General features: G+C 38.8%; 3 protein-coding genes across 6 annotated transcripts in view; 2 read left to right on the plus strand and 1 right to left on the minus strand.

Moving 5' to 3' along the window:
* Nucleotides 1-477: 477 nt before the first annotated feature.
* The window catches only part of LOC145938518 (follistatin-A-like), a 29,019-nt gene continuing 1,640 nt past the window's right edge, over nucleotides 478-27,856 (minus strand). Inside the window, exons 2-7 of one of the 4 annotated variants that reach the window (XM_083042219.1) lie at nucleotides 25,965-26,392; nucleotides 17,426-17,614; nucleotides 16,907-17,125; nucleotides 15,785-16,021; nucleotides 6,496-6,804; nucleotides 478-4,900 (exon numbers count right to left, since the gene is read on the minus strand). In XM_083042219.1, coding sequence (XP_082898345.1) covers nucleotides 4,788-4,900; nucleotides 6,496-6,804; nucleotides 15,785-16,021; nucleotides 16,907-17,125; nucleotides 17,426-17,614; nucleotides 25,965-26,193 — 1,296 coding nt within the window. In that variant the 5' untranslated portion in view covers nucleotides 26,194-26,392 and the 3' untranslated portion in view covers nucleotides 478-4,787. Of the gene's footprint in view, nucleotides 4,901-6,495; nucleotides 6,805-15,784; nucleotides 16,022-16,906; nucleotides 17,126-17,425; nucleotides 17,615-20,200; nucleotides 20,751-25,964; nucleotides 27,803-27,856 lie in introns of those variants that run through there. The other 3 variants (XM_083042220.1, XM_083042218.1, XM_083042221.1) reach the window with 3 other exon arrangements.
* Nucleotides 14,190-27,856, plus strand: part of Rme-8 (receptor mediated endocytosis 8) — a 55,379-nt gene continuing 41,712 nt past the window's right edge. Inside the window, exon 1 of the mRNA XM_083042205.1 lies at nucleotides 14,190-14,227. The gene's annotated coding sequence lies outside the window, so the exon portion shown is untranslated. The remainder of the gene's footprint in view (nucleotides 14,228-27,856) is intronic.
* The window catches only part of Accoas (acetyl coenzyme A synthase), an 82,056-nt gene continuing 68,408 nt past the window's right edge, over nucleotides 14,209-27,856 (plus strand). Inside the window, exon 1 of the mRNA XM_083042209.1 lies at nucleotides 14,209-14,227. The gene's annotated coding sequence lies outside the window, so the exon portion shown is untranslated. The remainder of the gene's footprint in view (nucleotides 14,228-27,856) is intronic.

The raw sequence follows: 27,856 nt of genomic DNA on the forward strand, positions 1-27,856 counted from the left end.
ATATCGCGTCGGTAGCCGGGAGTGCAAAAGTGTGACGTCATATTTCAAGGCCACTGTGCGCAACTCTGATAGCTGCAGGCATCATTGATGTAAGTATTAATGAAATATTTGAAATAATTAAAATTTTGAAATAATATTAATGAAATATTTGAAGTAATTAAATTTTTTTTAAATATAAATAATAAAAAAATATTAATGAAATTATTGAGAATGAATCATATTACGAATATTTATCTAATACATTAAACATTGCGTGCAGTTATGATATGAATTGTTCTTTGATATTCTTTCAGGATAAATCCACATTTAGAATGGGATTCGGTGTAGGATTCACATCGCAATAATCATGGAATATGGTAAGTGGATTTTTAATTCCTCTGATAAGCTGCTTCAATATCGCACATTATTTGTCGAGTAACAAGTTGAAATAATGAATTTCGACATATAAAAATAGAATTCAAATATATATGCGTTGGGAGAATATATTTAAATAATTAATTATAAATAATGGTATTATAATTGAGTACCACATTATAATAATTTATTTAAACATTTATACATTTATAATGTGTGTCCACAGTCTTGAAAGCAGTTGCGAATTTTATATATATATATAAATCATGTATATATACATAATTAATAAATATGTAAAGCTATGTAAATATACAAGATTTATATGTATACATAGGACGTTTGGAAATAGACGAAATATTTGGTTGACATAGCGATATTCCTCATTAAAAAACCTAGAATGCATTATTTGTATTAAAAGTTTTTCGCAAATAACTCTTGAAATGCAATCGACTAAAAAAAAAAAATAATTTTTATAAGTATGCCTTTCTCTTAACAAGCAAACAAAATGTTAATTTTTCATCAACTTTATATATTTTTAACTTTAACTATAAGTATTTGACTTTAAGAATAAATATAATATAAATTAAATTAATTAAAATCTTAATATTAACGTTTAAATGTAACAAACTTACAATTATTTTTTAATTATAAATTTTGATGGAAAAAAATTAATTTTATTTCTAAAAAGGAATATTGTTTTGCTTACCATACGAATGCGCCTATTATCCAACATCCTGTACAATTCTGTAAATACATATATATTTTTATACAGGTTGCCCGACAATTACTACCACTATATTTTTCTACAAATTTTTTGATTAATCTAGGATCGATTTTTTTGTAAGTTAATACATATATTGATAATGTTGAGATTATAAAAATTATTTAATATTAGATTTATTTTATTCGATTTTTGTGGAATAAAATTCTAAAGATAAAAATAGATTAAGAAAAAGAAAATATTAAATTTTTATAAATTAATATTAAATTGAATTTTTATATTACAGAATTTTACGACTCAAAAAGAGATTCCAGATTGATCAATGAATGTGTAGGTAAAAAAATGACGGGATATCCTGTACAAGTATATGCGTATACAAGGTGTTATTAGAACGCCCGACTAAGAATAAACTTTGGAGTTACATTTCTTATATAAAAATGATAAAAATATTTTGTAAAAAGAAACGGCCTCGCAATATATATGTTTTATTACAATTTTAATGATATTTGAAAAGTTTCCGGGAATAATTAGGAAAAAAAAAGAGAGCGTTTCCCAAGCCTCTATATAATCGTAAAATAAAATATTTTCATCTTTTTTATATAAGAAATGTGCTTTCTCTCCAAGGTTTGGCTGGACTTTTCAGTGACAGCCTATATATATAATATATATGTATATATACATACATACATACATACATACATACATACATACATACATACATACATACATACATACATACATATATATATAAATTCATATATTTATATATATTTATATATTTATTCATCTATTTATAAGTTAATTAATTTGTTATTGCCTAGATAAAGCATTTTGAAACTTAGACATTAAAAATAATAGGTTATTCTTCTTGTGAGAAATCTCTCGTAAATACGAAGTCTTGAGTTTATACGCTTTATAATTGCTTTATGCCTTCCAACGCATATAGATTATGTCATAATCTCTCTCTCGCGACACGCGATTCGCAGCGCGTATTTCTAGCCATATAAACAGCCGCATAATCGTACTATTTTAGGCTAGGGCACGTTGACTTTTTTATTATTTAGCTATATTACGATGGTCACGCGGCCGACACTCTTAGCTCTGATTTCAACTACCGCGATTGCTTCGTGCAACATATTGCTCCAAATAATGGACAACTATCAAATTGGGAATGAAAATGGACTATGAATAATAATGCACAACGTTGAAATTGACTGTCTTGATTAATTGTTAATGAAGTGATTCACATTGTTTTTGTTGCTTTTTCATTCTAATCATTTGTTTTCTTATAATTAGTATATTATTATTTTTTCATTGTCCATTTATCATTCAGAGTTTTAATAATACTGGAGATCTCAACCGCTTTGATTTTCATTCCCAATAAATTTACATCATACATTCGATTAAAACAATTGCTTGATCGTGCGCAATTAAATAGAGCACGAAACGTTTGTCCGTAAAACTAAAATAAATTAAGTACAAATATTACACGAATACTACTGACGCTAGGACGGAAGCATTTGGACGATCGATGATGCGCAAGTCAATAAAAAACAAGATGAAAATCTACAACGTATAATAGCATGTACACTGTCTATCGATACAATTAAACAATTGGGACAGGAAAATTAAATATCAAATTTATTAAATTAAAGATAAAAATTCCTATTATATAGATAGGAAATATATATATATATATATATATATATATATATATATAAAAAAGGTTTTTTCAGACAAAATCTATATATTCCTATATCTACAATTAAAATCAATTAAAACAAATTAAAATTTGTTAAGTTTTTAATGCTAACATTGCGCTGTCATCTGATTACTGTTTTAAATATAAAAAGGACAAGTAATTATTGAAATTAATGCAATATCCAAAATCGCAAAGTTTCTTTGAAAAATCGACAAAGTCACAGTTGTATGACGTAATCATCTTCGATCGTCCATTCGCCGTGTCAACGACCTCTCGTCGTGCAAAATCGATTAATAATAAATACTGACTTAAACGTCAAATTGCTCGTCTATCTAATGTGCTACTTTTGGGAGACATCGCCGCGCTATACGCCACACAATCTTACAATCTCATTATAAATTATATTTTTCTCCGAATGCTACGACGCCGTAATACGATGCTGAAACATAAACGGTTATCGCACTCTCGAGATCGAAAGTTTTACCTACATACATATATATGTATAAATATATCGACTAATTTGATGTCAAAGAATATTATAAATGTGCGTCTTTTAGAATAAGGACGCAGTTCTCATTTATCTCATTGTCAGTCGAAAAAAAGGAAAAAATTACATAATTGCACCAATTATAAAATTGCATCACATTATAAAGGGATGTGAGATATTATATTTTTTCGATTATATATCTGCTTCTCTTTCAATTTATGATAGTAAGATCAAAATTACATTTTTCCGGTGACTTATTGTATTTCACCGAAATATTCATCGATGAAAAATGTTACTTTTATTTATTGGTTTGTGATATTTATTACTGGCATATAGATGAATATATTTCGTAAAATGTTGAATGATCATTAATAGGATTGAATTTATTGATGATTTTAAAATCTTATTTTTTCTTTTTACAATAAGGATTTAATTGATACCATTATCATATATCGCAACACTTTTAATATTTTATCGCTAAATATTTTGACAATAAAACCTCTAATAATATCTATGATTTTAAAAACATCTACATTTCATTATTTGGATAACCGTAAAGATTCTGTTTATATTATTACAGATATTTAATTTTTATTGAAGAAATATTTGATTCCAAAATCATATATCAATATATAAATACGTTTCTATTATTGATTTAATGATATCTTTCTTATACATCCACATGAAACGTGTGCGAATTTACCTTGATAAAAATTTTAGTATCGCGCTACTATTAATATGCAAAAGATTGCTGTTCATTTTTTCGAATTCTCGAAAGTATCTCTCGTAACGGGCGTCTTATGAATATTATCACACGCGTTTTACATGGTCGTTCGTATTATATTTTTCATTCTATATAACTTCTCTATGTTATGAGTACTACATGGTAGATATACATATACATATATCTAACAAGAATGCGTCATATATCCGTCAGCTCGAGAGAATCAGATCTGTTAATGAACGGAAGAACGACGTCGCTATATAGTAATCCTCTCAGTCAGAATGACGCGAGATCTTTCTATTTACACCATATTTCTTTTATCAAAAGATCAGTAAACGCATGATCTTAAGAGACTGTAGGGAGTTAGAGTAAATGCGCCTTTTACGTAACACGATTCTTACGAGCTTTTCTAACGAGCCTTTGCTCGTGCATTTCTTCGAGAATCCTGAATAAGATATGTTTTCATCGAAATGTATTTTGATATGATTTCTCTCTTCTCTCTCTCTCTCTCTCTTTTCCTTTGCTTTTAAATAAAGCAACTAAAATACGCGACGTTTCGCGTTTCGTTAGAACTTTTTCTCCATTCCGATTTGAGCCTCGCGTATAGACTCTATAATCTGTCTGTCAGAAACCGAAGAACGAACGCATCGCGCATCGATGTCGATCTTCAAACTCACGGTCCCGCCACTTCCCGTGGCCTTCGTGAGGGATGAGCACCTGTTAGATTTCTAGATTGTAGGATCATTGCTGTCATCTATCGCTAATGAACGTCGTTTCTCAAAGTACGAAAACGCTAAAGCTACGACAACGGTAAAGAATGTAGGCCATATGGGAATTTGGCGCGATCGTCACCCGCTTTTGTGTCTTCGTCCGCCAGGTCGACCCCATAGTTGCTCGAGGTATTGTCTTCTTCTGCAACGAATGTATATATTTGACATATTTGGCGAATGCTTAAAATATTGTTACCTTTGAACAAAATTTCTTGTTTGTTTTTTTTTTTTTTTTTTTTTTTTCTAATATTCGTAAGATCAATACGCATTTCGATCAACATTGAGCGTCATTGTGGGCGAAATCTTATATTTTGGCTAAAATTATTGTTTATCGTGTAGAGGAAGGAATAAATCGAAATATTGCAATGGAAAGATAATAATCAAGTGTCATTAATAGTTTAAATCTCATGATTAACATAATATTTATAATTATTTGTTAATTTTTATTTTCATCTCCATCCAAATAATTGCTCGTTTAGTTGGCTTATAATTTCGAATTTTGCGTTTACAATATACGAGCCTATTTATAAAATTTTGTCATTAATAATTTACGACTTTTTTTCAATCGCGAAAAATGTTTCTTACAACTTAAAAAACTATCGCTCTATACAAGAGCATTTCATTTTATCATATTTTGTAAAAATTAAATTTTTTAAATTAAATAGTCACTTAACAATTACATTTCCGAATTCGACTATTAATAATAAAATACTGCCTTTAATATTCCATAAATTAGTCATGAAATTAGAATGCTGTCGAAAATGCATACATCACTTGCAATAAACAAGTCGTAAATACTATCTACAATATATGTCGTAAAGCATGAATTATTCGTATAAAACGCGCACTGAAAGCTGAAAGCATCACGGATGGAAATGGAACTATCTCTCTTCCTGTTTCCATACAATGTGCAACAGGTTTCTGCGTGTACGCAATCTAACAGAGGCTATACGGAGTGGAAAGTTTAGTATTATTGTCAGTATATCACGTGACGTTAGATAAAATTCTTTATTTATAAATTTGATTATTTTTATTATGCGATGGCGAAGCATTTCAACGAGAAAAGAAACTAATCGAAATCTTAACTGGCATTTATTCGCACTTGATATAACAAAGTGTTAAGAAACAAGTATCAATATTTATGCGCATGATTGATCGTTAAAAGAATTCATCAATTAGCATTGAATAGAATGATTAGAGGCACGGTTAGATTATTGAATTTTAGAAATTCACTTCCCTTTCTTCCTTTCTCTGAGTTCTCACGATCATTTAATTTAACATATTCTATGTATAGGCGCGTATGCGTATCTGACATGATTCGTGTGCGAATATAAATTTCACCCTGGATTATAACGAGAGATTACATCGGTGGAGATTGCAAATCCACGCAGAAAAATAAATAAATGATTAGACAAATATATATTACACTTTTTATATCCAATAGTGCAACAAGATCATTGATTCTTTAGATCGTTACTCGTCGCGTTGTGTCCAACATATATTACGGTTCGATATCAAAGTTGCAATCAATTTATCCATCTTTCATCTTATCGAATCTCGCTGCCGGTACTGTCGGAAAAATCGAGGTCAAATTCCTGGCAATACTCCATATTCTTTGACCGTTTGCAAATCCGAGCATCTCGTGGCGACTGGCCAAGTCGTCGCGACGATGATCGTTGTGACGCGTGTGCGACACACATTACGTATATTAGGCTTTTTTAACAACTGTTAACTCACCGATATAAAGAGGGGCTGTGTCGTAAGCGTTACATGGGCCCGCGTGCCGCGTCTCGAGAACGAAGCCGGTAACGCAGGCGTCCTTGATGATGTGACACCAGCTGGGATAGGTGATGTTGTTTGTCGCGCACAACATGGTCATCGATGGATCCCGATCCCGATCTCTGTCACGGTGCGCCCGATTTCGAACACGCTCCCGCTTCCGGGGGCAACGATAGGTGCAGGTCACGCAACGCGGCCGTCCAGACTTCATTTCGGACAAACAAGTTTGGCCCTCTCGACAGCGTATCTTAGTACAGTCTGCGTTCTCTGTGAAAAATCAGTAACCAATGAAAATATAGATTTTCAAATCATTAATCTCAGCACGTGTTTATAACATCTCTGAAATCGTTAATGTATATATGTTATATAACTGTTAGTTTATTTCGATATAATAGACGTACTTGGCTTGCCATCAGTCATACGGTCAACGACCGCTAAATCTCTGTTTACTTCTACTTAAATCTCAATTACATCGTCATATATTTTTTTTTTTTTTTTGTTAAAATGAAGATGCGACATTACTTGAAATCGATATCTTTTATGATATATTTTTGTCCTCTTTTATATAACACTATACAACATACAATATACAAGATATACATTATATTGTCAGCTTTCTTTCGATCGCAACGTGGCGTTAACTTGTATGATGATGATTGTATTGGGTGAATATTAAGTGATTCGCACAACTGTGTAACACGATCCTTGTTAGGCATAATGCTTAAACATCGTATAGAGTTTTGCGCGGTGTTTTTCTCGCGTAATTATGATAGGAGAAAGATATGAGGTAGCGTATCGCGATGCTAAGCTGTTAGATGTTATTTGATAGCATCAGAGTCGCATTTATAATTACGAGAGCTTCAAGAGATAACGAAATCGTAAAGACGCGATACATTGCAATTAATTTAAATACGACAAAGTTCTATTATATATCAACACGAATTATTTAATTAATTTATAATGAGAATCACGAATGATTTCGAAAAGTTGCAAAAATTGACATTACTTCTACTTACTATCAAGTTCAGTCGTAAAGTTTGTACGATATAAGAGGAGGAAAGCAGCGGTTACGCAATGCTATATACGAAAGGGTCATTGGTCATTCAACCTAACATGGCATTGACATAACGTCGTCAACACTTATTGAAGCACGACAATTGAAATGATCCGTCATTAGGTTACGCATCGTGCGCGCTATACGAAGCAGTAATGTTACTTTGGAAATGGCGCGACTCCATCTCTCTCTCTCTCCCCCCCTCTGTTCTAACAATAAGTATATTATATCGAATTAATAGAGTTACAAGATATGTATTAGATGAATATATACATATATATACGAAGAGCAGAGTTCTCCGATCGATAGCTTCGTTTTATCTATTTGCTTATAACATTACTTCCAACCGTCGTCGCGTTCTCAAAGACGTATACATATAATGAGGTCATAAACTCTCGATTGTAACGTTATCACGATTTATGAAACAAACATGCAACATTTCTCTCTAGAGTTCTTTCTGTAACCGCGCTGGAGTATATAGCGTTGACAGTTATATATCCTATACGTCTTTTGTATAGGATCTCATCTCTGTAAAAATACGCGAACGCGACACGACACGAAGCCACGTATAACGGCAGTATCTCTCTCACGAACGATATTTACCCTTCCCGATAAAAATGTTGTCCTTCTATGCCATTATCCACTTCCGTCTTCGCCGGCCAGGCATAATTTGCCATGCGACAACCGGATAATTCTCATCGCGCCGCATCATCCGCAGTCAACGCGACGCGTAAAAACCGCGCGCGCGCGTCAAGTATTGACGGATGAGAAACGGTGTCAATATATGTATGTGCGAGCCATTGGCGAGGTGAAAAAAATAAGCAAATTACTTAACGCCTTTGGTGGTGAGGATAAACGATCGAGCGGAGAGATCTTAGAGAGAGAGAGAGAGAGAGAGAGGGAGCAAGCATAAGATATTCCGGACTGGCCGGTCGGGACGAGAAGGAAGAGAAGGTGGCGAGAGAAGACGATGAGAGGACGACGAGAAAAGCTCATATACGTTCCATGCATATACTGCCGTATGCATATTTACAGACGCGTGCACTTTCGCGCCTCACGATCCTCGAATCGGAGAAAGACGATTATTTGCATCGCGACACCTCGTCGCTAAACCGGCTGCTTTATTTACTTATTTATCTCTCCGTCGCGCTGTGTGTGCCGTGCTCCTCCATCGATGTGTCTTTAGCTTTCCTTTCTTTTTCTCCTTTTTTTCTTATTCGCGCGAGAACGTTTTCGCACAGGCGTTAAGAAAAACTGCCAATATAGGGAGATTTAAGAGTCCCAACTGCGATGGAGATCGAGACATATCGTGTTGGATGAATGACGGTACAGCGGTAAAAAAGCAATAGTGTAATAGTTGTTCTTTTTCATTTGAAATTCACAATCATTTACGAGCATTTACAACGAGTACTTGGAAGAAAAGATCGTGTAAGAAACCTAATGATTATCGCGAAGACAGGTATCTCTCCGTCCTCATCAAGACAGGACGTGTAACACGGAAGAGAATAATTACGAGTAAATTTTCGCCCGATTGATATGATTAACGATATTTGCAGAGTTGTTTAATGACCGTATGACTTAGCGCGTGTAAGGCGATATAGTTGTGTCATTAGCTCGGAGAGCAAAAAGTTAATGTGGAAGTTATAGGTGGAAAATACATCAAACTATAATTTTTTCGTCTTAGCTATTAACATAATGATGTGTACTATGCTCATTCTTCTTACATATATTTACATCTCTTTATATATATATCTATTTCTAATCTTGAAATCATTCGATAAGAAGCAACACCTCTACGCCTCTGTTCTATATACTAAAACATACATATATATGTTTATTCACTGCAAAGCGATATCGATACGAGTTTACAAAAGATAGTATCGCGAGTATCTTTCCGTTTCGTTTTCTTACATAGTCCCACAATATAGTCTTTCGATATTACCCATTGTTTACGGAAAAGAAATACGCGACATGCAATCCGAATACGTTCCGTTCTCCGGCAAAATACACGTGCATGCGCGTGGTACTTTGGAAAACGTAGCGCAATGTTGATCGTCGTCGGCGAGCATCGTCCGCGGAATCGTTTTGTTGTTATCCGCGACGATATATAAAGTACAGTCACGGCGTGCATACGTTTTGCATGGGGGCGGAGGTTTCCTTCGCGGATTGTTTACAGTATCGAGCACCACGACCGCGACATCGACGCGACGCGAGAGGGATAGATAGATGGAAGCCCCCAAATGGTGCGCGAAGAAGGTATAACGAAGACGAGAGAGCGGAATATGTCACGAGGGATGGTAAGGGATGAGTATCCTCTGGTAGGGTGTCGCGACGAGGAGGCTCTCGTTCTCAGTGAAGAAGTATTCAACTGGAGGCATGCGGCGGTAAACGTCGATGTCGAGACGCGCGGACGTTGATATGGTTGCGAGGAGGATGTCGGTGCATTGGCCGATGAGAAGAATAAGAGAGAGGAGGAAGAGACGGTAGGATCTTGCGCCAGAGTCTAATAAAAAAAAGGACGAGCTCTTGGCACTGGCCAGACGCCGTGGCCACGCCAGGCTGCGGCGCGCCACAGTGCATGGTGTTACTGAATACTGTTACTGGGGTCCGGATCCGTATGTGGAGGGCTGCTGCCAGAGTTCCTTGTATATGCCGGCTCTTGTTCAAACCCTTTCCTCGTCCCGATCCGCCCTATCCCCTCTCTTTCTTTTGATATTTTCCCGTCTCGCTTTCTTCTTCTCTTCTTCTTTCCTCTCTCTGCTTCTTCTTCTCTTCTTTTCTCTTCGATTCGCATTTGCCGCTTCTTGTCTTCGTTTCTTCTCCATCGTTCGACCAGCGTATATGCATGCGATTCCCTTCTGGTTCCTCGGTCGTCGACGTTCTCCTTTTCTCTCTCTTTCTCTCATTCTCGGGCCCCAGAAAGACGATACATACGTAGGCATACTTCATGTAGTCGTGCCGCAAGACCTTCTCATGTAAGGTGCTCAACCTTGTTTGCATCCAACCGAGACTCCCCTTCACCCCGTTCTCAAACCGATAAACGCGGCTGACCTCGGCGACCTTAGCGTCGTGCGACCCACCTGTTCTCCAAGTGTGGAGGTGAAGGCGAAGAGAAGGAAGAAGAGAGACGAGAGATAGCCCGGCGATTTTGCCGCGAGGAATTTTCAAACGAGGCGTTCAATCGCGTTTGTGTATATTCCCGTTATAGACTCTTCTCTGATTTCGTCGACGCTGAATCACGGAAGTGATCTCGCTCGAGAAAATCGATAGTGAAACGAAGAATAAGGGTACTTGAAGAATAAATCTGAAGAAACCGTTTGTTTCGTATCCTCCAACTAAATTTGCCATATGTTATGTATGAATGATATATTTTGACGAAAAATTCACATTTTATCGATATATATTTAATCAATTATTTAATTATCAATATAAGTAAAGTTGCACAACTGTAGGGTATGAAAATATTTCTATATATTATAAAGTCTTGAATCGTATTTCCGATGCAAAGCAGATCGACGAGATTGTAGACGCCTCGTAGATCTAATCCTCGTGTAATTCTTGAATGCAATAGTACAAGCTCAAAGATGATTGTCGAACGCGATAGCAGTCTTATTGAAAGAGAAGAACGCCAAATGACAAACTTATGCTAATTTATGATGACTCTTCAATGATTCTACGAAGACTACCGTGCGCATGAAAGAAACATGGGAATTACCTTGCGTATTTAAAGTGACCTATTAAGAGTTTATGACGATATTCTCGCGTTTGACGTCATCAGACGATCAAAAAAAATTGAAGCACTGCAACTATTAATATTTTAATAACGAAAAAAACTTGTCATCTCCTTTCTTAGTTCGCTCTCTCGTATTTCGCGCAACGTATATATTTTCCAAAAAAAATTTTTTTTTTTCGTATAATGCAGAATAGCGCTTTACGTAGCATCATACGTGCTTTATTTAGCACCTTTTCTCCATTACCGCCAAATCTTCGCCTTTCGCGGCTTTAGTATCAAACCGGTCCGGTCTCATGATCGTATTCCACACTACGGTAGTGATCAAATCGATTGAACTTTCGTCCTCTGATGGGAATGCTGATCGATGCACGCCGAAATTCTTTTAGCTGAGAGTTATTTTTAGTCCAATCGGGGACACACGGGGAATTGGGAGGAGGGGAGGACCCGGCACAAGGATCGTAAGTGTCGTAAAGGACCGCGTTCCATTCCAACATGCACGGATTGCGTGGGCGCGCTACGTTACATGGCATCGAATGCGTATGTGCAAAGTGCGCGTGCGTGCGTGCGTGCGTGAGTCCGTACGTGCGTGCATGCGTGCATACGGTGAATGACCGGAGGGCAAGGACGCTACAAGGACACATCCTTACATATGTATGCACGTCTGCGAGCACATCAACGCGCGCTGGTTACATCTGCGGCTGTGTATGGCGATACTATTTTTTTTCTTTTTCTTTTTTTTAATACCGAAACATACCTTGACCTATATCGTTTGTTGTTCGACGACCGTATAAATGCAAATTCAAAAGTCGAAAACAAGAAACGGCGAATAAAATATATATATATATAGATGGAAATGTCGCGTCAAATACTTCATTTTTATAGTGATGATGAGACGAAATAAAAATATTTCTGATATTCGATGTTTCGGATACCAACGTCTTTTTTTCGGGAAATCCAAGTCCCGGGAATCGTGATCGCGGATCATCTTATACGATCCCATCGTCGACATTCGCGCGAGTCTGGTCCAAGTGCAACCACCTCGCGCGAAATACGTATGGTTGCATTGCTTAAAATAACCCGCACGTATACGCGCGAAAACTTGCCCACCTACCTATCCGAAAGTACGGCTGGTCTCTGGCTGCGTCGAGCCGGACAGGTTAAGAGCTGCCTCCTGCAGCTTCGCCATTTAAATACAATGACGACGATCCCAAAGCGTAATGCGCCCACGCCCTGCGCGAGCTGTATACGACGGCGACTTACGCGTCATCGACATTCCATGCACTGCGCCACAACCAAAATGCACACGACCGCGTTTCTCGGTCGTGCACATTTTCGTTGTCGCGCAATGCGTGTTTTTAATTCTCCTCGTATCGCCCAATAGACAATCTAAAACCTTTGCCTTTATATCAAATATCCAGACATTTCATGTTGTCAAAAATTTATAGTTGGCCGTTAAAACAAATAATCCCCTCCATAATTTTTTAAAAATTTCTTATACGCGTTTCTCTTTATGTGTTTGCGCCAAGACAATTAATTTCGTAAAAATTAGTACATTTTTTTCAAGTGTATTAATTAAAAGAGAAAGAGGGAGAGAGAAAAACAGAGAGGGGGAGAGAGAGAGAGAAAGAGCTGTCCGAAATAATCAGGATGCCAGGTGGTTGCGAGGATCGCGTGATACTCCTCCAAGGATCCCCAATGGGTTCTTGGGAAAAAATCTGTCAATCTGACTGGTAATCGGCGATCGTGTCGTGTTCGAAGTTGAGGGTTTATGGCAGCTTCTCGAGAGGAATGGACAGAAAACGATGCTCCTCTTTGTCTCTCGCTCCATCTTTTTATCTTCTTCCCTTTTTTTATAATTTTTTGTTCTCTTTCGCGGCCCAGCAGATCGCGTCTCGGTCGATGAACTTCCCGGAACGATCTTGCGATTGCCTTCTGATGTTTTTTACTTTTACGCCTCTTCCTTTTCTCTTCTCCTTGCAATATACGACACTCGTGAGAAGCACGAAGACAAAAGTCATACCTCGTAGTTATCCGTTTCTTACCGCAATTATGGATTTTGCGGAATAGCGCTAGCTTAAGAATAGGTGTGTGTGTGTGTGAGTGTGTGTGAAGCTAGCATATCATTTAATGCAAGAGCATAAATAATTGAGATTTCTGGCTCTATTTTCAATAATTCTAGAGTTCTTGAAATAGTTTAAACAAATAGTTCCGGCGATTAAACCAAAGAAAATGCCTAAGAACAAATTGATATGCCAACTTCACGCAGCATATCATTTTGTCCTAACGGCATTTTCCTTATTAGTAATTATCAGGATTAAAAAATTTATAGTTTTACATGAGTTCTAAAAAGAGTTCTGCCTTCTAAAAGCAAAAAAAAAATATTAATTGATATCGATCCGTAGATATATCTATCAATTTTAGCTATATTTATATTGTGTATGTTATAATGCGAAATAATAAGATTATTCTAATATATGTATGTATTTTATTTGTTACAGGTAGCATTGCGATACACAGTGCGATTCACGCCTCGTGTTGGGAATACCATGTAAAGTTACGCGTGTCGGGAGTGCCGTGTAAAGTGTCGAGCGATCGTAATTATTCGTGTTTTCGCGAGTGTCGTGAGTGCTATACGAAGGACCAAGAGAGGAGGAGGAGGTTCGGGGAGGCATCGGGCGACATCGGCGCAACTGTGAGGTATGCAAAATTAAAACATTTTTTTCTAAACTGTATTGCTTATGAAATACTCTAGCGTTTCGAGACTTTCAAAACACTCTCTATACACACACCCGCACGCACGCACACATGTATATACATAATTATATACATGTATATACATAATTTGAATATTTTGTTTTCAGATCGATGTGCTGTGTACTACAACTCCGCTATTGCACGTATCGGTGAGTGAGAAATTGTTTATTTTATAACATTTCTATAGCGGTAATAGAAGTGTGTAAAGCGTCTCATTTCGTGAAAACTCATAAATAATTAAGAGTTCTGGCTTTATTTTCAATAGTTCTAGAGTTCTTGATAGTTTAAACTTTTAAACAAATAGCTCTGGCGATTGAACCAATCAATTTGTCCTTGGACATTTTCTTTGGTTCAATCGCCAGAACTATTTTTAAACTATCAGACTCTAGAACTATTGAAAATAAAGTCAGAATTCTTAATTATTTATGATCTTCTTAGAGTCACGAGAATTCAGATGCAATTTAAAAACGCGACAAGAAATATATAAACACGATTCATAAATTGACAATAGTCAATCGAGGAAGAAAATGCATACACATGCACTTTTAAAGGAAATGCATACTGCGACGAAATATGTATAATGGAAATCAATTTAAAAGATAAAATGTGATGTTTTGAAATTTTAAGTTAGTCCATTTACCATTAAATTATTTTCATACAGTATAGTGTAATCTTTTATGAAACACGAAGGCAGCGTGCGAAAAATAGCAACGTTAGATTCCATTTTGCAGAGGATATCTGTTTTCATCCAATTTGTATAAAATGACTTCCTTTTCGAGATTCTTGGGATCGTCATTATTTTTAGTACCTTTCCATTCTGTTATCCGTTCACGTCTGTTTACGCTCGCCTTTGGCGAACCACAGACGTCGTATCTTTTTCTTCTTCACGCACCTTCTCGGCGCACCTCTTTCTTTTTGCGAGTAAATCTTAGTCTCATGAATCCTACCTTCTATTTTCTTTCTGCGGAAGGGTTAAATGTAAAGGGTTTAATGGCTAGAGTGAAATAATGGGTGGTAAACGGGAGTAAACGAGTGGTGAACGGAAAGAAAAAGAGAAAGAGGGAGAAAAAGAAAGGAAGCGAAAAAGATGAACTCTATTGTATGTATGCGTGTGTTGAATCAGGTAGATACAAAATCTACTCGCGAACTTTATTATTCCCATGGACTTCCCGTTTAAGGACATTGTGTCTTGGCTATTTTATGGTACCTGTCGAGAGGTTTCGGAATCGTGCAAGACAGACAACAATAAGGTCCATTCTGATGCAAAGCAGCGGCCGGTTGACTGCTCGCCAATGAGACTAACTTTTCTTCTTCTCGTTTTTTTTGTTTACCTTTGTTTTTATTTGTTTGAATCAACTTTTCACGATTTTGCTCGCATTTATACGATATCTTGTTTATCAACTTTTTTTCTTTCCTTGTTACATTTTTTAGTAAAAATTTCGCAAAAGTTAAATACTTATCTTTCTCGATGTAACGCAGATTATAAATCTCGAAGGAAAAGATAGTCTCGCTTGCTGTAAATTTGACCTTAAAGTTTCCTCTTCAAAACGATTAGTGGAACTTTTCGCAAATTATTTCGCGCGAATGTTGAAACACTTTTGTAAAAGCTTTCGGTAAAAAAAATAAGAGGATAAACTCCTTGCCCTCCAAAAAAACAAAAAAAAAAAAAAAGAAATAAAGAAAACAAGAAAGGGAGAAAGACTCACGTTTGCAATGGCCCTTATAAGCGACGGGAATGGCGCGACCTGCGCGGCAGGCGGCGAGTCGCAGGTGGCAGGCACTCTTGTAGGTGTTTCCGTCGGCTCCGCAGACGGGGCGCGCGCCGGCGACCTGGTGCGGGGGCGCCTGGGGACACCTGCGGGCGCACCTCACACAGTGAGGGCTCAGGTTCTGGTCCAGCAGACAGCTCCGACCTTGGCCGCACCGGACCCGTGCGCACGAACCTGCTCGACACTTTGCACGTTATTACGCACAGTCGTAAACCGCCCCCGTGATAGACGCTTTCTTTAGTTTTTTTTTTTTTTTTAATACATATTTTCGTTCGGCACTTCGATTTGTGCGATTCCGGTCGTATTTCTGTTTGTTTAGCTCACGCGGCTCTAAAGTATATGATCGCGCGAAATTTCACGAGAGAAAGAGAGAGAAAGAAAGAGAAAGAAAAGCGTTGGATTCAAAATAAGACTAAAAGTTTGTACTGCTTTAATATTATTACGCGTTGGCATAAATTTAATCGATACATTAAAAATGTTAACATTAGAACATTAGAAGATATAGCTTAAATTTGTAAGAGCAATTTGAAATACGATAAAATGAAAGTCTGCACATAGATATAATATTTTTAATGAAATACATTTAAGCGCAATTTGATTTTAGTATTGACCACAGAATCGCGACACGGTATATCGTGGGAAGTAAAACGCGTTTCGTTACGGTTCATTAAACATTTCGATGTGTTACAAGATGAAAATATTTTTTCCCGCGCGCGCACTCTCATTAAATCGCGTTACGAGAGGATCGATTACCGAAACAATTACCGTACCAACGAATGACCGTATTGGGAGACCAATCCCACAACCGGATGTTTCTTTCAGGACGTTTTATTGCGTTTCTTTAACCGATCATTAGCGTCCCAGATAGCATAATCGCGACAATCCTTCAACTAAACGGCAAACAAAAAATGTCAACGTAACAGAGGCACAGCATGTGATGGTTTTATCAAAGATAAAAAATGGTGACACAGAGAAAGAGAAAGAGGGGGGAGGGGAGGAAGAAAGGAAAGAGAGAGAGAGAGAAAGAGAAAGACGATCAACTTATTCATACATACTCACTTTGGCAGTGGCCGTTGTAGGCAACCGCAAGTTCGTGGCTGCCCTTCTTGCAAGCTCGCTTTTTAAGTCTGCAGAGGCTCTTATAACTCTTGCCGTCCGTCCCGCAGACCGGTCCACCGCCTCGCGGTGCCTTGCACTCCGGACTGCACACGCACCTCGGCCTTCCTCTACGCACCACGCACTTCTTTCCCTCTTCGCACCTTACTTCCGCGCAACTCTCTGTCGAATAGAAGCAATTCGATCGCATTTACGTACAGATGTGCGAGATAACGTGAAAGTTTTTAATTTTTTTCGATCGTATTTCCCTCGATTGATTAAAGACTCAAAAATACGCAAGCAAATGAGCTAAAAAATTAAGCTCAATGCTATTTATAAAAATAAAAAATTGTTTTTTTTCCTCTAATGAACAACACTCACATACATATACGTATAGAGAATGTTTAGATGAAATAAGCGCGTGAGAGGAATTTCAATAATCGATTATCGAATAGCGAATAGCGAATAGTTCTGTTTATGTACCTCGACAAGGACGACACTGTACACCCCCACCAAGAACCCTCCAGAAGAAGAGACTTCCGCTGTCCAGATCCTCCTCAGAGTAGGCTGTCGCTGCTGCTGCGTTAGACGCGCAACAGTCTTCTCTCGTAACGCCTTGCGATAAAAGTTCCTTGCAGCGGCCGTTACTGATAGACGACCAGCATATACCACCTAATACAGATAGAACCGAAAGAAAATATATATGAAATTTAGATTGATGCTTTTATTAGATTTATTTCGACATTTCTTTTAGAACAGGCCAAAAGAGAAAATATTTTATTATAAACGGATTGTAATTTATCGATATATTTTATAATAATAATTCTGTACCTCTGCAAATGTCTGTTTGATTTAATTAATTGGTTCTCTCTTCTCATTTATTTGATTAAAATTTATTTAATTTGAAAAAGACACAACAACTTGGAATACTTAAGACTAGAGAATACTCGAGACAAATTGGCCTTTCTTTCTTAATTTTTAGCTATCGTGACACATCTGGTTAACCGAGTCGCGCGTCGCATGCGTGTGGATATGTCTTGGAACGAGCGAGCAGATTGTCGATGTAGTTGTATCTCTCTAGTGCCAGCTAGCCACGTTAATGGGGTACGGCAAAAAGGAACGCCTTGTAGGGCTCTCTAATTAAAGTTGCGTATAAAAAAGCAAACATCGGACACGTGATTAGCGCTATGAAAAAGTGGAACAAGGCCTGCTATGTGAAATCGCTACATGTACGGTGCAAAATAGATATGTGTTGTACGAAACGCGTCGTTTTTCCCGCGAAAAAAATATGTGGCTTTCACACTTGTAACGCGTGTATATTATTTGTATCTCCCATTGAGAAGTAGTAATTTCTAATCTTTTTCTTTGTTACGAGGTACATATATCCGATGGCATTTCCATATATCTTTGTACGATGATGTATTTATCATTTTCAAAATATTGGGCAATGTATTTATTAGACAAACTACACATTTTCCATTTATAAGCATGTTTCTCGTAAACTTAGTCCGCGAAAGTACTTTACGATGTATGATTAGCACACATAGAGCTTATACAAACGGTGATGACAAGCTGGAAAATAGACGCGACACTGTTTACTAAATTCTTCAGCATCAGCATTAGACAGAAATTCTTCGAAGTTTATCTCATAATTACAGTAACATGCAACAGATTCGACGATTATCTCTTTACGTTGTATAATAAATCTCTTTTTTGTTACAGAACACAAGCGCGTATAAGATAAGAATGTAAATTATCGCGGAAAAAAATTAACCGTTCATATTCGTTACGTTATTGCGTATCGCACAATTCTACATCGCGAAAATATGTTTTTAATGAGTGCATTCATTGAAATAGCTCTTTTTAATATCGATATATATTTTTTTACAATAGAAACTTGTTATTCACTTGCTTTATTTTCTTGAATCTAACATCGTCGGATCTGATATAGAAATCATTTTTCCCGAAGCTATTCTAAAAAATTGATAACTCGTGTAAAAATTTTGACATGTAACCAATTTATAATACAAAAATTTAATGTCCGAAAATTTTTTATTTTTTTAAATATTTGTGTTAACATTTGCATTTGTAATAAATGATATATATTCTATAAAATATATGTAAGAAAAAGAGAGAATGATTTCAAGTTTACACCAAAGAGATCTATCGAAGAGTTTGATGTAGCCAAGGTCAAACAGTACATTTGTCTCGTGCGTAATATTCTCGGTAGAGATTTAGACACGTGGGCGGACATGGGATTCGCGAAAAACATTGTTAACGAAAATAGGAATCTTTGAACACGTAACTTAAGCGTGCACGGGAAGTTGGCTCACTCGCGATTCGGAACGGTCCGAGCGACTGACACAAACGATTTATCCTCGCGATATTAATAGCCATATTCGCTTTTCACGATAAATGATCGCATCGGCGTTTGTTTACGTTCTAGTTCTCGGGAAAGCCAAGTTTAGGCGAATCGCGTCAGTTGTAACGTCTTGTAACGAGGATGCGGCAATAGAGTAGCGAGATGTACAAACGAACGTTCGCCAAAATAGCCACGAAATCCTTCCGACGTTCTTCTTTCGCTATCCCGTTACGGACGGGAACAGAAATAGTTTCGCTCGATCGGTTGATATAATAGCTCGTGCTTGTGAGAGAATGAAGTTATTCAGAAGCTTAAGTTATGAGAAATACTCATCGGTTTATTTTGTATATAATATAGAAGCGCGAATGGTTTCCCCCTTTATCAATCGTTATAAATATTATACGCGTGTAAAAGTAAAGTGCGATAAATTATCAAAATAATTGCATCCGCGGGATCGTGTACAATTTATAGCGTATCTCGTCCGCGATTAAACGAGCGTTAATCTATCTTAGATTATTCGTAAAGCCGAGTATCGTGTAATAACGCGAGTAGTAACACGCCAGACTTGGTTCATTTCCATGCTCGAACTGGTCAAACGTGAATTACGCCAATACGCGTGATGATTCACACGCCTGATCACGACATGTTTAAAGTTTAACAGTTAGTTCGTTGCGTAAGGTCAACGTAACGCATTCGGGTTCACTATCCGTACAATTTATGCAAAGTATTTTCTCGGGCAATATTTTTTTCTTTACATTTATTTGCCCTATCTCCCGCCTCTCTCTCTCTCTCTCTCTCTCTCTCTCTCTTCCTCTCTGCTAATAGAGAATCTGCTATTTATTGAAATTGGAGTTTTTAGCATTTTTGCATTTTTTATACTGGCTTTACATATTTACACATAGACCCGTAGGATAATCGTGTATTTTGTAAATGCTCTGGCGTTTTACGCGCTGCGGGAAAATGTCTCTTTCGCGTTGTTCCCCCAGCCCGCTGTTCTGGAAATCCATCGATCCGGAATCGCTCTACTCGCCGCCTCGCAATTATTAATCCGACGAAGCGTGTCACGCGGCGCCGTCGCTCGGAGGAGACGGCGGAACTACACCACCTTGTTACGGAGCGAAAAGGAAAGTCTGGCACAAACTCGAAGCATTAATTCCCAGTCTCGGCGCGGTATAAGGCGAGGCGAGACGAGGCGAGACGAGACGAGACGAGACGAAGCGAGACGAGACGAGACGAGACGAGACGAGATGAGGCACGGCATGAAAAAGGGAGGAAAGGAGAGGAGAAGAGATGAAGAAGAGTGGAGAGGAGAGGAGAGGAGAACCGAAGAGAGGAAAGAGGAGAGAAGAGAAGCGCGACGTGGCAAGAGGCGACGCGGAGCAGAGCGAAGCGGCTTGGCGTGTCTAGACCGCGACGTAGCCACCGTTTGGCCCAGTTACGCCCTTCTTCCTCTCCTCCTCTCGTTCTTCAAACCCCACTCCAGCATCCACCAAGTTCTCTCTCTCCGTCTCCTTATACCTACCGCCACCACCACCATCACCATCATCCGCCACCGCTACCACCACCGTCACACCACCGTGATCATCACCGTCGCTAGTCTTCTCGTAGTTCACAGAGAGCCACGAGCCACGGTGTGTGTACCGTCCGGCTGCATACCGTCTGCAGAGTTTGTTATTTGGGAAGAGCGAGAGCTTGCGCGCGTGCATGATCCGCGCGGATGAACGAAACTTTCAGCTTCTAAGTCTTCCTCTCTTTAATCTTTGCTCCCGCGCTGCGATTACGTCACGATAGTATCTATAGAATCTTTCCCTGCGATGCCTTCTCGTCGTGTTGTACGATGCACGTTGTAAACTTGAATCCATCTTACAATTTCCAAGCGCGATTACGTTCAGCGTTATACAATTGAAATTTCATAGGTATTACTTTAAAATAGAATTAAATGAGCGATACTTTTCTCTCTCCTTAATAAGGCTGTCTTAAATCAAACGTCACAGCGAAGTGCCCGTGACATATTAAAGGTTTCTTTCGAAGGTGCAAATTATCTTACATCAAACACTTGAAAATGATGGTTTTCCCCTTTACCCTTTATGATGTTACAAGTATTTGGACAAAATCATTGTCAAGGTCACGGTATTCGTTATCGTGGTTTATATACGTAACGTATCTATATATCTAACTGTGAAACGGCTGCTTTAGGATCGCTTAAAGCAGATGGCATCGACCGAAAAGAAGCTTTCAGCCTTTCACTTCAAATATTATTCGATTTAAAATAATAATAATCAAACCTGCAATATATTTTTTCGCTTACGTTGTTGAGATTTTACAACAATTTTTTTTTCACGCATTAGCTTGCGTTAAATTAAAGAATTTATTAAGCAAAACGTTAATTCTCGTTTACTGTATCGAAATTCCGCTGTAACATAATTATCACGATGTAATAAAGTTCACTCGAATAAATAATGACGGACGACCGGAACAGGAAAACGCTGTTCTTTATTACTCAGCTTCAAAACAGGAAATAGGAAACAATAGAGTGGCGCTTTAAATCACGAAGAAACACACACCGGCACAAATGACAATAAGCTAAAAACATTTTTATAGCCGTCAGGCACGAAAATAGATACGACTACCATTGGTTTGTCCATCTTATGGTATAAAATACAGAGATATCGCGGGATGCATTCTCAACACACCGGAATCCTCCGAGATGCATGGCTTTTAGACTCTCGGTTCTAGTAGCTAGTAGACTCTCTGCAGGCATGTTGGCATGCGAGATATAAGCTGCCGATTAAAGTGCCTATTCGTTCCCAGTATGCAGCCACGGCTCACTACCACATCAGCTGTTGTGCGTATAAGCGCTTTCGTACTCAAAGAACTTGAAATTTCGCACGACGACATCGATATCAATTTTAATGATCATGAAAACGAGACATTCTATTCTGGACCGATAGGTGACAGTAAAAAATTTCGATATTTCGAGCTAATTCGAGAATGTTTGTTGTAGTAAAGTGATGAAAGAAAATATATTAGAATTTAATTTTTGTTATAATATACATAATTAATGCAGAGATGATGGAAGATGGTTTTGAAATAACGCTGCTTATATATGTGTATATTTACAATATCATCTTTTGTCGTCTCGTCTCGTCTCGTCTCGTCTCGTCTCGTCTCGCGATATACTCTAATCGTCTCGGGACGTTCCGGGACACGCTGACGAAATAACACGGGATGTCGCGGGATCGGACGGCAGCAGGTGGTAAAAAGATCGGCGCTTGCTTCAGCAAGCGCTGGACAGGTATTCGCGACGTGCCGTAGGGGAGACGAGTTCTTGTCCGGGCAAGACGGGCACGCGGTTAGTCATCAAGCTCGGAGATTGTCCCCGCGCGCGCGCGGCGACTCGACCGGTTGACCAAAACCATAAGCTTCCCCCTTCAGTCCCTCCTCTTTCTCTTCTTCCATCTCCCCCCTGCCTTTCTCCCGTGCAAATGTTCTCTGAAAATCTCGAAAAACCCGCCGAAAAAAAAGTATCGCGAATGTCATCCGCGGTATTGTCTCTTCGCGTACGCGTCGGGTAATTTTGACTCTCCAGACTCGAGACAAGATTGCCAATTTTTTCTACTTCATATATATTCACTTGTGTATGTCATGCTTTCTGTCTCATGGATGTCAGTGGAATCCTTCTCAAATGAACAGCTGACATCGATGACGTGTAATGCTCGTATACATCGTATTATAAATTTCAATGAGGTAATAGCGATGCGTTACTCATTTTCCCTCTGGCTTTTTTACGATAATTGATATTGAGAATTGTGTTCATGGACAAACACTAATTTCAAATATTAAGTAGAAGGTCTATTATAAAAAGTCTTTCGATCGTAAACGCGGGTGATTTCATTATCGCGGTTATTGATTAGATTTGGAGGTCGTTCGAGACTGTCTGCTTTGCATCGAAACGAGGTGAAATTCATGCGTCATTGATATCTGCGCGTGACAATTGCGAGTAATATATCTCGCAGTTTTTCGAATACTAACTTTCTTCGCGTGGAATATGAAGGCAACCGCACGCGCACGCATAACTCAAGTGTTTTATCGCAGGCTCACCATCTCCCGGGACTGCTGCGCCTTCGGTCATGCTCGTCGAACTGTTTTTACCACGTTACCCATGCTAAGGGATACGGACCCGAGGTGCTAATCCGATGCATCTACACACGCCCAGCTAATAGAACCAGTTTTATGCGTACTGAAAACTGGAGTATATTTTCGAAAAACGCTGCGCTCTCTATCTTTGCATGGATTTTCTTCTTATTATCATGGTCTGCTTCAAGATCAACACGCGAGAGCTACGAGAGCTATGAGAGAGTATATGATCTATTAATACGATATCTGATGATATTATAATATTACATTATATTTCAAATTTATCTATATTAATTGTGGATTGCATCTTTTTCTTATGCCATATAAGAAGCTCGAGCTTACTTTTAATTGCGTAGCGCAGCATTTAAATATTTAAATCGACACGGTGAGATTGAATATCTCTCGATTGAAAATATATAACACAGCGTATGCTCTCTTTCGTTGGAAAGATAATAATACAGATAAGAGTACGATTAATTTTGTTTGAGCAGACGACAAGAGAGAGGCTGAAATCTCGAAATCGCAGCGTTTCTCGAACGATTCCCTTTTATCTATCTCGACTGGGCCCTTCCTTCCTCTTTCACGTCCTTCACGGGATCCGCAGGGTCTCCCGTCCCCGTCCTTCTTTCACCCGGTGGCATCGTCCGCGCGTCTAGAGGCTGAAGCGCCTCTCGCTGATGCGGAGCACTGACCCGCAAACTGGTTCCTCCATTACACCAGGCTTTCTTCCCCCTCCCCCTTTTCTCTCACTTCATCTTTTCTTCTTTCTCTCTGTCTCCCGCTTCGTATATGTCCTCCCCATTCCCCTCTTTATTTCTTCTTTCTCTTCCCTTTCGTGCGCGCACGCGTGCATGCGTGCGTGCATCTCTTCCTCTCTCTTTAAGTTTCAGCGTGTCCCTTTTACTTAGCTTCTCCGCATCCATATCAGACTCGGCACCCCTTTCCCCCTTTCCTCCCTCCCCCCGTGCAGAATGATCGGTCTCTAAAAGAGTCAGAGATTCGGCGAGAGAGCGCTAAAGTTCTTCTCTATATCCTTTGTAATTTTTAACCTGAATCTTTGATCAGTCTACGTAACTTGGTTATTTTTATCGAGGGCGTCTTCTCGAATTACTTGCAAAATTATTTCACGCGACTTGGCGTAGTACAACGACAAAAATAAATCGCGAAATCAATTTAGCCGATAGAAATTTTACAAAGATGAGGCTTATATCATTATACACACAAACGCAACAAAAGATTAATCGCCGGCTCAAAACGCGCGCTTTCGAATTTTGGAAGGAAAACACGGCTTAGGCAATTTTCATCCCTTGGAATCTTTTCGTAAAATTCGATTCGCGAACGTTAATGAAGTTTTAAAGCCCCGCTAAGCTCGCGTCTCGCTGTCCGCGTTTGCGGCGATCGCCGCCGTGCAAACGTTGAATTAACGCTGAATTAATTCGCACTTTATCGCCTGTCCGAAGACGGCCGACGATCGTTTTATGCATTTCTACGAGTAATCAGCAACGTCGACAAGACTAATTTAATTGGCATTGTAGGGATAATTGACGATCGTCGAGATTGTCCGCTGCAACTCTGCGACACATTGTTGCAGGGGAATACGAATCTCGTATAATTTAATTGGACGTAAAAGAAGCAAACAGCGTATTAGGTTCGTTAAGATGCACGGTATGCGTAAATAATGCGCGATACGGTGATATTTGATTCGCGTGCGATCGAAATGCAAATGTGGAAGAAAATGTGGCGTAATAATTTATTAATTTTTAGAAAATTGTGCATCATCGATGTGCCTATTTTATCTAGAGCCTAATCCTATTATTTCTCTCTCTCTCTGTGTTCTGATAAGTTTTTACGGAAAAGAAAACTGTGCTCAAATACGACACTAAAATAATACGAAATTGTATGAGGATCAAATGCTCAGAGTCGCGTTTCGTTTCGCTCGATTCACGAAATCGTTCACTACGTACATTGTAAAGCGCTAAATTGGACGAACACGTAGCAGACTAAGCCGCAACGGCAAATTGCAATGTTGGGAAATTATAGTCCTGTGAAATTATAGTCCTGTGAAATCACAAATTACAAATTGTATACTAAGGTATTACAATGCTGCAAATTGCTGGATGATAAAGATAACTCTTAAACCACAAGAGAGAAGGCCGTATTCAACGGCATACCGTCGTGAGATGTGAGAACATTGTGAGAAAACGCTGTTTTAGTCAATTTTCCATTAAATCATGCTTCCAGTTGATAACAACGTTCCCCGATTATAAAAATCTCGACTTAACTGAAACGACGGATAAAAGTTTCCATTATAACGTCGTCATCGTTTCGATATTTTTCTGTGCAAATTGCTGACATAAACATATAAAGAAGCGATCGTGTATTCGATTATGGAAAAACATTAATTCGGAAGGAAAATTTCCGTAAGAGATTTATAATAAAGTGGGAACTTTATAAGATAAAAATTTGTTCGTATAACGAAGCGACGCTTCGAAAGCCGAAAGAATTATCGAATGAGACACTTACCTGTCGCCGAATGGATTTGGAGCAGTAGTCCGATCAGTGACAGCAGGAGGAAGGTTCTATACGGGGATGCCGTGATATCCTGTCGCAAAGCCGTCATCTCAGGCGGCCCGCGCCAGGTGCTCCCCCGACGTGCCGCTATCTCTGCGGTGAATCTCACCTCGGTTTTCTCAACTTCCGCCTTCGTTCCCGCCAGATCTACGACGCGCCGTCCTCGTGCTTCACATTTCATCTGCCCCGTACCGATTCCTGTCCAATATACGTATCTTCGTTTTTTTTTTCTTCACCGCGCGCGGAGGATTTTCGTGGCCGATCACTGTTTTTCCTCAACGCCCACGGGACTCATGTCATGGATCTCGTTTTCCGTATATCGCGCGCACGCCCCCCTTTCTTGAAAAACGGATTCATTTGAACGCAAATCTGAAATGCATCTGAAAATGCAAATTGTCCTTTCGCGTCAAGAGTGCGAGATGATTTCGATAACAATTCAATCTTGTCTCTCACGCTGTCACCGTCATTTCAAGCACGCATGCTCGTCTGTCATAGATTACAGAAATTATCATCGGAATTTATCCTTCGAAACAGACGCGACGTCAGAATTGAAATAAATCACGCGTATCATCGTGATTTATTTATATACAATATATTGTGACATATTGAACACAAATGCAATCTTCCCCCCGCCTCTCTCTCTCTCTCTCTTTCTCTGTATATTTTCTCTATATAGTCCCTATGGTTACACATATAGTTTCCAAGTTAATTATAATATTGTTTTTTCGATTGATATGTTAAAAATATAAATTGAACAATTTTGCGCTACCATTTCTCCTTTGGCAATATCTTTTTCACGATTGTCTTAACGAGAAAGAGTTTCTATTAATCACTTACTCTATTAATTTGATTTTACTACTCTATACTTAAACACTTATATTACGCTATTGCATTATAATACGTTAAATGTTTTTTCTTGTTTGTACTGATTGGTATCCAAATTGTATTTCCTTGTTTTAAATGCTACGAAACTCAATGATCTTTCTGTTTGTCATCTCGCAAATTCCCTTTATTATTTCGAACTCCTTTTGTTTAATTATACACATGCAAACAATAACGAGTTTTTCTCACGGGCGATTAAGGTTTTTTTTCTAATTTTGCTGAACCTCTTTCATCGAATCATGTAGAGAAGGTTCTTTGATTCTGATCACTGTGTATCGCGACGTATCGCGACGTATCCACGAGGACACGCGAAAATGGATCGATTGAAACACCTGTGGATGGTTGAAAGTTTCGTGTCGAACGTATATAAGAGCGGTATATCGTTTGCGTACGCTATTTGCCCTGTCGCCTTCTTCGCGAACGCCTCCCTTCCTTGCTTGATTCATCGATCGAAGCACGACACTTGATGCCACCAGTCGCGAATCATCGCGACACGTGGGTGCGTATAGGCGAGTATTACGAAATGAAACGCACGTTGCACAAGTGAGTCGCGATATACAAGGATTCTCGTGTCCTCGATATAATTCACGATCCCTAAACCCTCCGCGTGCCTTCCACGCTCGGCTGCCTCCTTTGCGCGGCCAATCTCGTGGATCCCCTCGGAAATCCACCACGAATGGTATCTCGCGATTTACCTCAGCGTCGTCTCTCAGCGTCGACAGATTTATCTTTCTTTCTTTAGAGCTATCCTCGATTTTTGACGCGGCGTTCGGTAGATTCACGACGTGATTGTCGATCCTCCACGAGAACTCCGCGAGTTCGCTTCGCGGCGCGACGCGCGGATTCTCGTCGGTGGAAACCAAACGTGCGCGAGGCCGCCCGGCAGACTGAGAGGAGCAAGCAGTCGACGGCCAGTTGGTAGTCAGCAGCCAGAAGCCAGCAGCAGCAGCAGCACAAGGCGA

Source organism: Prenolepis imparis, unplaced genomic scaffold (assembly GCF_030444845.1).
Source record: "Prenolepis imparis isolate NDT839.2.m4 unplaced genomic scaffold, iyPreImpa1.0 SCAF_7, whole genome shotgun sequence".
Classification (NCBI taxonomy): Eukaryota; Metazoa; Arthropoda; class Insecta; order Hymenoptera; family Formicidae; genus Prenolepis; species Prenolepis imparis.